This window comes from Procambarus clarkii, chromosome 31 (genome assembly GCF_040958095.1).
Source record: "Procambarus clarkii isolate CNS0578487 chromosome 31, FALCON_Pclarkii_2.0, whole genome shotgun sequence".
Lineage (NCBI taxonomy): Eukaryota > Metazoa > Arthropoda > Malacostraca > Decapoda > Cambaridae > Procambarus > Procambarus clarkii.
The window spans coordinates 29,210,290-29,223,709 of NC_091180.1; the positions used below are offsets into that span (position 1 = coordinate 29,210,290).

The 13,420-nt window shown below is 40.5% G+C and overlaps 1 protein-coding gene across 2 annotated transcripts; it reads right to left on the reverse strand.

Annotated features, from left to right (window-relative positions):
• Positions 1 to 1,223: 1,223 nt before the first annotated feature.
• On the reverse strand, positions 1,224 to 11,490 carry SmD3 (small ribonucleoprotein particle protein SmD3). 2 transcript variants are annotated; one of them, XM_045743493.2, is made up of 5 exons: positions 11,280 to 11,437; positions 4,995 to 5,128; positions 2,624 to 2,731; positions 2,050 to 2,131; positions 1,224 to 1,772 (listed from the first exon to the last, which is right to left on the reverse strand). In XM_045743493.2, the coding sequence occupies exons 2-5, from the start codon at positions 5,118 to 5,120 to the stop codon at positions 1,702 to 1,704; spliced, it is 387 nt and encodes a 128-aa protein (XP_045599449.1). In that variant the 5' UTR covers positions 5,121 to 5,128; positions 11,280 to 11,437; the 3' UTR covers positions 1,224 to 1,701. The 2 variants fall into 2 exon arrangements, with proteins under 2 accessions (XP_045599449.1, XP_045599447.1); XM_045743491.2 differs by lacking the exons at positions 1,224 to 1,772; positions 2,050 to 2,131; positions 2,624 to 2,731; positions 4,995 to 5,128 and adding an exon at positions 7,467 to 8,754 and having other exon boundaries at positions 11,280 to 11,490.
• Positions 11,491 to 13,420: the final 1,930 nt, after the last annotated feature.

Genomic DNA, 13,420 nt, shown 5'->3' on the forward strand with positions numbered 1-13,420 from the left:
CACAATACACATTGATATGAACGGTGTGGACTGAGGTGGAAATGCAGGTACAGTATGCAGACACATCATGGAAGTGGTTAATCAGTATGAATGCAAAGGCTGCATTAACTTGCAAATAACTTTGTGCAAAAGTCTGTAAATAACAAAAGTGCAAAAGTGTCAGATGGAGGTGGCTGGTGCAATGTGTCTGACATTATAATGGAAGGGTATACTAACGTGGTACAGTATTACCCGATCTTATTTACGTACATGAGACGGACAGAAATGCACTGTGGAAGGATAAAGGACGAAAAATGCGATAAATTATTTTGCACTAAAGAATATATGAATATTAAAATGGTTTGGTAACATTGAAGGTATAGGCCACTGGTGAAGGGTGCATTTGGAGGTAGAACCATGGAGCAGATTATCAAGATAACAAAATTAGCTGTAGAAAACCAGACTAGATATAATCAGCTAAAGGATAAACGAGTTACTTATCACAATTCAGGGATGGAATTTTACACCTAGTTGTATGAACTGTTAAGGTTCTGCTGTGACTGTATTACTGCTGGTTGCACGTTAAGTAGTCTTTGTGTGTTCTAAGAGTTAAAGACGGTGTTATTTTAATATTTTTACTATACAGTACTATTTTTTTTTGACTGATGACTCATCCCCATGCATGTTGGAAGAGTAATAATGATTCAAGCTATGATCCTAAGTCTAAGTAGCAATGTCATACTCACTAATCATCACAACAAACCTTAAAACATGACAGGTTATGAAACCTTAACAATGGAAGATCACAGACAGCACTTACAACCATTGGTTTGGTCCTGCTCCCACAACACACAGGCTTGCACCCACTCCATTGGCTTAGTCCAGTTCCCACAACACATGAATTGGGTGCAGGCCTAAGTTTAGTCCTGCTCCCACAACCATATATTTATCTTGCTCCCACAACACAGGCCTGCACCCCACTCCATTGGTTTTTTCCTGCTCCCACAACACAACTGGACCCTCTTATTGCAACAATTTTTCCATAAATTTCACTAAAAATAAAATGAGATAAGACGTATTCAAAATTGTACAGTATACACAATCGATAAATTCTGATGTATTAAGTGAACATCCAGGTGATAAAACTTCAGGGAGTAGGAACACCATACAATATCTAGAAATTCCCTTTAATTTTGAAAATGCTCTTTAGTGCTATATGCAAGCCAGGGCACAAAAAACAAAGGTTTAATAAAGAAAATTTATTTGTATATTTCACTTTAGAAATTCTTTCAGACATAAATTATATCCACTGCCTAACATTCCAAAGCAAAAAATTATAAATGCCTATTTTTATGGAATGGGAAATGCAAAAAGATTTGACTTAATCACTGTCCACAAAGACCTCAGATCAAGAGTAACTGCCTCCTCTAAAAACTGCACTAAACCAAGTTTTGGTTATACAACACATCAACTGAATACACAATCTTTGAAGATACATATCTGAAAATTCAGAATCTCTTATAATTAAAACTAAAATGTTTAGTTTTAATTTTCCACTACAAAACACACAAATTTAAATTATACATGAATGACCTAGACATGTCGAGGTTACCTTAAAGTGTTATGCTCTCAAAATCAATGTAAGGAAAGATATGCATGGTACTGATGAATACTGGAAATGACAAGAGCATATAAAAGCCATGTATTAAATTTCGTTGTGGTCTATCGTCTCATCGGACCACCAGGACCCCAGCCTCTGCCACCCCTGCCACCTCTACCCCGACCACGAGCAGCTGTAAAAGTTACACAAATATAAGTGACAATAATCAATGCACCATAAGTATTTGTTAATGATCATGCATTTCTAGACAATGAAGTTCAAGATTTATATACAGAGAAATTACAAAAATATTATAATGCCCATTTCTTGGCATGGGAGTCATCCTTGTCCTTGACCAAGGTCTTCAGACTTCATAACATATTCCTATAAGTTATATAGTCTCCTGATATTTCAGAAACTTTACAATAGGTTTAGGAAAATATAACAAAGACAGGCAGTAGATATATTACCTTGTGCTCTTAATATAGCTGATTTACCACTGCCTGCTGCTCCACCTTTTCTGCCTGTCATATTTTTGAACATCGGTGCATTCTGCAAACATATACATATAAATCATTTGGGTTTATAAAATGTAATTTTAAAAGCACCACTTATAAAAGGGGCAAATAAACAACTACAATGATATAATTAATTTTTACAATTTAAAAACCAAATAGTTTAGTCTTCAAGAATAAAGTTTGGTCTCCAGATAAGCCACCACTCAATACTTACGTTAGGGCTGACACCTGCTACGAAAAAATACTTAAAACACAAAATTGCTGAAAGACAAAGTTTTAACAGAAAGGAATGTCTTAAATATTCACAGTAGCAAATATGATGTTTTGTTATTATGTACTAGGAATAGACAGATCAAAATTATCACTTTGTATTACTAAATATGCCATTTCCAGCATATAAGCAATAATGAAGCAAACAACTTCTGTGATCAAGCATCATTGGTTTAGGAATTTAACAAAGAGTATTTCAATACAGTATTTCTTCATGTCATGCAAACATTCTCAATGCTAATAGTATTATTCTCACCTTCAACATATCTGGTAAAATGAGGAAACGTATCTTTGAGCCACGAATGAACACATTCTCCAATCTTGCTGTCTGTCCATTGCGGTACGTCACAGTGCATGCTTCCATCTGAAAAAGAAAAATATATAAATATATAATAATTATATCACAATTTTAATTGTAAAAGAACAAAATATACAGGAATTCAACTGAGTAACCATGAATAGTAGAAAACAGTATTGTATTAATATTTATAAACAAGTGCCAAAATTATCAGTTACATGTTTTGATCATATGCACGTCAAGAATTCTCAAGCCGAATTATGTCTCAGTATACAAAAGAGTGGTGTAATAAATATAACAGCTTCAATGACTGCAAAGTGAAGTGGTAGTGGCAATGGCAGCAGCAGTAATTTTGTTGCCTACAAACACTGATACAAACTTATTACTTTCAGTAGGTTGTTTAATTAAATTAGAAATAGCAATAGACCCAGAGCCAAACCTTGAAAAGTCCACGTGCTACATCTATCCATTCCAATGTGTATTCTAACTGTGATACACTAGTTTCTTGTTTGTTAGGTACTCTTACAAAGTTCACTGGCTTTCCAATTATCCAATGCTGCCATTCTATCATATGCACTTTGTAGCCTTTACCATCATTTTTATTCTGCTATACTTCTTTTAGTTATGCCCGTGCACTCATTTAATTCCCTCGCCTTCAGTCCTGTGCACTCAACTTGTTTCTTGGTCTAACCCCATCCATCCACTATTGACTAACTACCATTTGAAATGGGTAAGGTGTGAAAAATTAAGTTTAGAAGAGGGTACATACAGTAATACCTTCTAACATGGACCAATACAATAATGATTATATTTGCCAAGAAAATATACAGGTCTGTTGTAAATATTTTAGGCAAGAGTGGGTGAGCGTGAGTGTGGTGGTGTTATATGAATGAGTGGATGCGAGTCAAATCATTTTTGCTAGAGTAGACAGAACATACCATTAGAGGTTGTTATATATTAATAGTACACACAACTGAAATTATTGGTTACAAAATGTGAACTGCATTATGGTAAAAACTCATTACACCAGGGTCGACTGTGTATATTATGCGATATTTTGTCTCCGTTTGAAACTGTACATTCAGTTTTAACAGTATCGGTCACTTTGAACCGAACTCTCGTCCATTATTTTTCTCTTGAATCCTAACTTAGGACCGGACTTGCGTCCACTACAAAAATATTTGTATAAAATTCATTTTTTTTATCCAATCGACCTTGGGATAGTATCAAAATAAGCGCCTTTAGAATGCGCACAATTTGATTCCAAAATGAAAGATGCAACATGAAACTTGATGTCCGAACACTTATATGATTATAAATAGGTTTTTGGTCAAAAATTTAAAATATTTGTTAAAATTCTATTTATTGTGCTATTATGTTGTGATTAGTTTTAAAATGTGCACCTTTACGTCGCAAACAATGATACCAAAATGAAAGATGTAACACAAAAATTTCAGAACACTGGAAAGATATAAATAATTTTGTGATGATGAGCTTCCAGAATTAAAATATTTGTTAAAATTCCAGTTATTGCTCTATTATTATGGGACTACTTTTAAAATGCGCGCCTTTTTATTGCAAACAATTTGATACCAAAATGAAAGACGTAACACGAAAATTGATGTTATCAAACTGAACGAGTATACACGTTAGGTTGCAGTGTACAAATTGGTGCTCGTTCACGGGTAACTTTAGGCTTTTCTGCGGGGAGGCACTCCAGGCTTTTGTACATTATATTCACACACATCTGTAGGGAATTTAATTGCGAACACAATTATACCAAAACAAACGACGTAGCACGAGAATTAAGGTGAGAAAGCTGAAATGAGTAGACACATTTAGGTGTCACCGCGCACTTACCCGCACGGTCGCCAGCGCTTTGGGTGCATGACCCATAAGTTGACCGTGCGCATGCCCAGTGAGCGAGTGTTAAGATGGTTCAGTAATTTAGGCATTTTACTGTATGTGCATATCATACAAATGTCCTCTGATGTATTTCCTCAATTTCAGCTCTTGGTTTGAACTGGTAGCAATAGAAGGGGTCTCTTGGTTTGAATAGCACATCTTAATCTAAGGTAGCTGATATTTTAGGATTAGTTAAATAATACTGCTGTAGATGCACAAATAGTGCACACATGGAGTCCATATTCAGTCTGTTGTAAACTAGTTATAAGGGGATGTGAACTACCAAGGAAAAAAAGAAGAGCACTACAAGTACAGAGTAAAATATTCAACAAGAACTTTTACAAAGCTTATTTTCTTGGAGAAGAAAAGTTTATTTAGTGATTTAAGGCATCCAATCCAATAAACTCTAGAAGTTGCTCCTCACCTGTACGTTCATATTATCTTCCGCCTCCAATAACTTGCCTCGGTAAACTTCCCCCAGCATGGTTTCAACTGTGACAGTATGGCCTTCAGCTTCATGAAGCACTTTAATGGGAACTCCAATCGACATTTTTGCAACTGTATAAAGAAATGTTAAAATTAGAAATCACATTTTGTATTTGAGTGTCTACAGTACAGTACTTATACACATTACATACCATTACCCTTTTATCTTTTGGTCCAATAACATAACTAAATTAATGAGTGAGGAATATTTGATGTGCATGCCTTTTTAACCCCCTTTATCCATTAACCCTAGGCAATTCTAGGTATACAATGTTGATTAACAATGAATTAACATTAATCATTGTTACGAGCAAGTTTAGCCTACTAGGTACAGTATGTTAAATAAGCATTTACCTCATAAGATGAAGCATCAGCATAAAATGGAGCAGTAGCCATTTTTGGTTGTGTGTTCAAGAGTTGTCAGATGATATATCCTTAGTTATGGATATTTTTCCATCAAGGTCGTTAACCAAATACGCTCAGTTGTGACAAACTTGATTTTCATAGTGTCATTGCCAAAGATATTAGACTACTAAATATTATCATTATCTATCCACAATACAGTACATCTCTACGAGTTTGTGGTCTCATATTGGCATTAACTTGTGGGCTACCATACATATTTTTTACCAAAATACTCTTATAGGTCCACAACCAACTGTATGAGATGGGTAGGTGATTACTGTATAGATCAACTAATTATGGGATAGGAATGGGACTACAGTATACAGTAGGACATGTTAAGAACTCCAATAAACAGCATGAAAGTGGAATATCCAGACAACTTCTGTATGAATGATATCCAAACCCCTGTAAATATAACTGGTATCAACACTAGCGTGGCAGATTTTGAAAGAGAAATGACAACATGCCCATGCACTCTGCTCTGGGTCCAGATTCATGGAATTCAATATTTATAAAGAAATGCAAGGTGCCAGTACTACAGGCACTCTATAGTGGAGAAAGAGCATGGACACGGGATGATACCAGATGACCTTAAATCAGCAGACATAGCCCCTCTACACAAAGGAGAGAGCGCAAAGCATTTTTAAGAAATTATAGACCAGTTGCACTAATGTCCCACATAATAAAAGTATTTGAGTGTGATCAAGAGTCAGGTCACCAGATTCATGGTGACCAATGACCTTCACAACCCAGGCCAACATGGATTTAGTGTGAAGATCATGCCTCTCACAGCTACTTGACCACTATGACAAAGTCACTGAGGCATTAGAAGAAAAACAGAATGTAGGCGTGGTATACACGGACTTCTCAAAGGCATTCGATAAATGTGACCATGGTGTGATAGGACACAAAATGAGGTCAATGGCAATAACTGATAAAGTAGGACAGTGGATACTCTGTTTTCTGTCAAACAGAACGCAAAGAGTAACGGTCAATCATGTAAAATCAAGTTCAAGCGCAGTTAAAAGCTCTGTACCTCAAGAGTACAGTCCTCGCACCATTGCTTTTCTATATTCTCATATCAGATAGACAAAAATACAAATCACAGATTCGTATCATCCTTTGCAGATGACACAAGAATCGGCATGAAAATGATCTCTGCTGAAGACATTGAAAAACTACAAACAGATATTAATAGTGTTCGACTGGGCAATAGAAAATAACATGGCTAACAATGATAAATTTTAAGTACTGTACTCAGGTATGGTAAAAATGAGAACCTTAAACATAATACAGGGTACAAAACAGTCAAATCTGCCCATAGTAAGAAAGCAGCATGTAAAGGATTTTAGAGCAGGGGTGCCATAGGCACAATCAGAGAAGACTATACTCAAATCCCTGGAAACAATATTTGATTGTCCCACCTCTGGCAATCATTTGCTATTTTCAAAACAAATCTGAAAAGCATTATATCCGAGCCACTGAACAAACCAGCACCATCACACTGGTAACAGTTAGTACTATGCAAAATTGCAAAAACTGTGGAGGATATGGAAAATGTTAATGAAGGACTATTTCAAGTACAGTACTTGACTTTAATAGTATCCCTCAGAATGTGACAATCTGCTTTAGCAGTAGTGGAAGCGAGACCAAGGAGGGAGTGTGGGCAATGATGGACAATGCTATGCTGACAACACAACCACACTGAACTGTCATTTCAATGTTACTAATCAGTAATCACTGCTGGGGGGAAGTTCATATAATAAAATTTATTTTAGTGGCAGAAGAGGGGGGGGGGGCAATATTTGAAACCATATTACAAATACATCTATACTATATATATATACTATATATATATATATATATATATATATATATATATATTACTTAATATATCGACCACTAGTAAATACCTTTTCAATCTTCCCATAGTATTGTCCACAATATTTATACTCAGTAAGGATTCATTTAATATCAATATATTTTAGGAATCAAAACAAAACAGTTTATTGATTTATTTAGTAAAGTATATTTGTACTATTTTCTCAAACAACTATAAACAATGTTTTAATTTATTTTGATCAATAAAATTTGGAAAAAAAGTGCAAATGCTTATGAGATGAGTGTTCAGTACTCATAAACACTTGTCAATGAAGAAATTAAAATAAGTTACGTTGTCATTTACAACCACTGAAGTGCCAAGCTTCTTATATGAATACCAGATATTTTGGGAAGGCAAGAAATCCATTAAGTGACAACATACAATTTCAGTACTGAACACAGTAAGTCAAACATAAAAAACTGGTCCCAATAGCTGCTATAATACACCACACAAGTTTCTCTCAAATGTTGTATAAAATCTTTCTATATGAACAGAAGCATACCTAAAGTGTAATACCATACTGTACTTTATTAAAACTTAAACCCTCCACACTAAATAAAGACTTCTTACATCCTTCTTAATGCATCAATCACACTGAAAGATCTATGCAGTGACTACTACATAAAAAGCACCAGTAATTCAATTTACAATAACACTTTTAGCGATGCCTGTTTTTCTTGCTGCTTTTCTTTATTTTATGTGAGCTCTTAGATACTTTGTGGAGCATAGAAGTGTCGCGTGACGAGTCTCCATTTACTCCAGGATTTACAGAATCTTTAGAATTATCTTCACTGCCAGAATTTACATCATTAGTGTCTGTGTTGTCACCCAAGCGATCACCCATTTGCTCTACAATACCACTTACTGCAGCCATGGATGTGATTGATGACTTGCTAAATAACCGTTCAGCCTCCTTAAATTTTCTGTTTCGTTTGTCATTTTTGGCATTTGTATTTTTGTTAGTAACAAGATATCTATCCCACCCTCTGATAATATTTCCATATAACTGAGTGTCTTCCAAATATGAGCCTTCAAATGCATATATCTGTCGTTCCAGCGAGGCTAAATTATCTGCTATTTCAGCACGTCTTTTTACAAGTTCAGCTAACTCTGCTCTTGTGTCATTACCCGTTCCCGGGGTACTTTTCGACATCTTCATTTTGCAAAAGACCACTACAGTATTACTATTGAGCTCTCACTATAAATATAAACACTACAATGTATTTTTGCTTAAGCAAATCTGACATAGAATACTGTAGTTGTGTCCAGTTTCTATATAAAAGTCCAGATGTACAAAATAAAAGCTCTCTAGCACCAAATCAAGCGAACAATTGGCTTTACATCAGCCTCTCAGCACTAGATAAGTTACTGGAAGTACAAAGATGAAGCAGGGACAGCAACACCCACGAACCTAGAAAAAAAGAGAGAAATTAATATGTACAAGTTTTAAAGAGTTGCTCATTAGCTACTTATCACCTGGCTACATAGCTCACAAACAGTTATTCCTGTAATACTGGAATGATGAGCTAGTCACTGATGAGCTTCTTTAAAACATACACATTAATTTCTCTCAAAATTCAACACCCCTAATCAACAAGAACCACAAAAAATGGCTTCCGATCTTCCCAAAAAATGACTTATTAAATCTTAAAACGGATTACAATCCATAAAGTTGCATGGAATTCTCTTCTGTACAGCTAAACTACAACAGTACAAATAACTTCAAAGACCCTTAGAACTAGATTACCGAAATATATATCTGCAATATATAAACATTCATAAGCATACGTACAATGTAAAGGCAACTTGATCAAGAAAACTAAGGGATGTAGTACTTCATGCTGCTTGTTATTTCCCTCCCCTCTACCCATTCTGTATGGTGAATATTAAATGAATCTTGTGCAGGTGTCTATCAGGGTGACCCCTTTGCCACTCATATCTTACTAGTCATAGCAGTCAACACATGTCTGTCCAGAGTGTGACACCCAGTTCTTAGATAGTGGCATCCTTGCTGGTTCCCTAGGACATCTTTGTTCCTGAATTGTTCTGAGGACATCAGAACAATTCAGGGACATAAAATCAACTTAGGTCTCACCCTGTTAGGTCACCACCCTATTACATTTTTTCAAAATAATCTCCAGCCAACACATAGCTTAGGTAAAAGATACTATGTCTGAAATGCAACAAACTGATCCTGAAGACGACACTCTCCTAGGAGCTCCTCTCTTGGGTCAAATTCCATCGACAAGGTATTAACACAACGGCCAGCCCCTCGCACCATCACAACTCCACAACGGCCAGCCCCCTCACACCACCAACGGCCAGCCCCTTCACACCACCAACGGCCAGCCCCCTCACACCACCAACGGCCAGCCCCCTCACACCACCAACGGCCAGCCCCCTCACACCACCAACGGCCAGCCCCCTCACACCACCAACGGCCAGCCCCCCTCACACCACCAACGGCCAGCCCCCTCACACCACCAACGGCCAGCCCCCCTCACACCACCAACGGCCAGCCCCTTGCACCATCACAACTCCACAACGGCCAGCCCCCTCACACCACCACCACCAACGGCCAGCCCCCTCACACCACCACCACCAACGGCCAGCCCCCTCACACCACCACCACCAACGGCCAGCCCCCTCACACCACCACCACCAACGACCAGCCCCCTCACACCACAACCACCAACGGCCAGCCCCCTCACACCACCACCACCAACGGCCAGCCCCCTCACACCACCACCACCAACGGCCAGCCGCCTCACACCACCAACACCAACGGCCAACCCCCCCCTCACCACCACCACCAACGGCCAGCCCCCTCACACCACCAAGACAACGCCAGCCCCCCTCACCACCAACAACAACGCCAGCCCCCTCACCACCAACAACAACGGCCAGCCCCCCTCACCACCAACAACAACGGCCAGCCCCCCTCACCACCAACAACAACGGCCAGCCCCCCTCACCACCAACAACAACGGCCAGCCCCTCACACCACCACCAACAACGGCCAGCCCCCCACACCACCACCAACAACGGCCAGCCCCCCCACACCACCACCAACAACGGCCAGCCCCCCACACAACCAACAACGGCCAGCCCCCCACACAACCAACAACGGCCAGCCCCCCACACAACCAACAACGGCCAGCCCCTCACACCACCACCACCAACAACGACCAGCCCCTCACACCAACAACAGCCAGCCCCTCACACCACCACCACCAACAACAGCCAGCCCCTCACACCACCATCAACAACGGCCAGCCCCTCACACCAACAACAACGGCCAGCCCCTCACACCACCAACAACAACGGCCAGCCCCCTCACACCACCAACAACAACAACGGCCAGCTCCTCACACCACCAACAACGGCCAGCCCCTCACACCACCACCACCAACAACGACCAGCCCCTCACACCAACAACAGCCAGCCCCTCACACCACCACCACCAACAGCAGCCAGCCCCTCACACCACCATCAACAACGGCCAGCCCCTCACACCACCAACAACAACGGCCAGCCCCCTCACACCACCAACAACAACAACGGCCAGCCCCTCACACCACCAACAACGGCCAGCCCCTCACACCACCACCACCTACGGCCAGCCCCTCACACCACCAACAACAACGGCCAGCCCCTCACACCACCAACAACAACGTCCAGCCCCCTCACACCAACAACAACGGCCAGCCCCCTCACACCACCACCACCTACGGCCAGCCCCTCACACCACCAACAACTGCTGCCATCAGTGAGGAGAAGGGTGCTGGCGTGCCCCGCAGTATCACGCCATGATAGCGGCATCAGGTAGCGTCCCTGGCGCCATGACCCTCATCTCTCCCTCACCAGGTGTTCCTCACGAAATGAATGCCTCACGCCACAGCCTCAATGTACCCGACAGTCGGCGGCCATACTCACAGTTAAAGGTGGTGTCGGCGTAAGTGGATGATGGAGGATGAGTATAGATGAGCGGCGCCGCTGGTGCTGCTGCTAGTGTTTACCCTCGACAACGGTCCCCCGCCAACACACGCCACGAACATCCACACGAACACCTCCCTTTAACACTCACATAATAAACAACTTTCATCAAACATTCACTACCTAACACGATTCTTTATTAATCATAAATTTTATTCTTCACTTTATAGTAATGTCTTATATGTATAATGAGCCACGATGGATTTTACGGTGAAATATGCATTGTACTGGAAGGTCGCGTATTGGTGTTGACCAGAGTCTCGCGCTCTCTGGTCAAAGGCGCTAACACAATTCTTTGTTTATATATCTGTGAGTTTTCAGTTGCATATAGTCCTGGGGACCATTCAGGCTTGTTCGCATCTATATATAATATATATAAAATATGTAAGAAGGTACATTGGGTTTGTGCGAGTACATTACATTGATGTTCTTACATTCTTACAAAGCCACTAACACCCAGTAGCGTTTCGGTCGTTATGTCATCGAGGTGAATTAGTATGTACTCACCTAATTGTTCTTGCGGGGGTTTAGCTTCGGTTCTTTTGTCTAGCTTCTCAACTATCAATCAACTGGTGTACAGATTCCTTAGTCTATTGGACTGTCATATATATACATTTTAAACTGTATATGGAGTCAGTCTCCTTCACATGCGTTCCTACTGCATCCACTTATTAACAACTCTGACACTGAAAAAGCTGTTTCCTTTGGGGAAAAAATTCTTTGTGGCTCATTTAGGTATTCGGTTTCCACCTATGTCCCCTTATGCGAGTACCACCCGTCTTAAATAATCTGTCCTTATCTACCTTGGCAATTCCCATGAGTATTTTGTAAGTGGTAATCATGTCTCTCCTAACTCTTCTGTATTCCAGCGACGCAAGGTGCAATTCACGCAGCCTTTTCTCATACCTCGTAGTTCTGGAACTAGTCTAGTGGCATACCTTTGAACCTTCTCTAACTTCGTCTTATAATTCTAAAAAAATAATAAATAATATTATACTTGATAAGGAATGGATTCCATGTTGGAGCCACATATTCCAGGATTGGTCTGACATATGTGGTATACAAGGTTCTAAATGATTCCTTGCGCAAATTTCTAATGGCAGTTCTGATGTTAGCCAGCCTCGCATACGCGCTGATGATATACTTTTTATGTGGGCTTTAGGAGACAGGTTTGGTGTGATATCCACTCCTAGGTCCTTCTCTCTGTCCGTTTCATGGAGGACTTTGTCTTCCAGAGACAAAGCCAGAGCTAAACACCCGCAAGCTCAACTAGGTGAGTACACACACACACACACACACACACACACACACACACACACACACACACACACACACACACACACACACACACACACACACACACACACACACAAAGTTCAATAGAATACGTGTACTATACGCGACTGGCAATGCCAGGGTCGCCGGTTCGATCCCACCTATAATCCTAGTGGGTTTTCTCATTATTTTATATCGCCTCCCTCTCCTCCCTTAGTACCATACACACACGCAGTCCACGGACCCGGGTTCGATTCCTGGATGAAATAAAGCAAATAACATATTTTTGAGACCCCGCCGGAACAGTTTCCCGAATAAGCACACGGCTGGTGGATGTTCCGGGATCTAGCCCCATATCTGCGAAGTTAAATAAATTTTTTCTTCGCAAATAGAGTGGTAGACGGTTGGAACAAGTTAAGTGAGAAGGTGGTGGAGGCCAAGACCGTCAGTAGTTTCAAAGCGTTATATGACAAAGAGTGCTGGGAAGACGGGACACCACGAGCGTAGCTCTCATCCTGTAACTACACTTAGGTAATTACACACACGCACACACACAGCTACGTGTGTGCCAGAGCTACGAGGGATGGGGTATGAGGAGCGCCTGAGGGAACTGTGCCTTACGACACTAGAAAGAAGAAGGGAGAGGGGGGGACATGATAGGAACGTATAAAATACTCAGGGGGATTGACAGAGTGGACATAGACGAAATGTTCACACGGAATAGTAACAGAACGAGGGGACATGGATGGAAGCTTGAAACTCTGATGAGTCACAGAGATGTTAGGAAGTTTTCTTTTAGCGTGAGA

Excerpts from the sequence above, each read along its gene's own strand:
- SmD3 (XM_045743491.2), bottom strand. The coding sequence starts at position 8,502 with ATGAAGATGTCGAAAAGTACCCCGGGAACGGGTAATGACACAAGAGCA.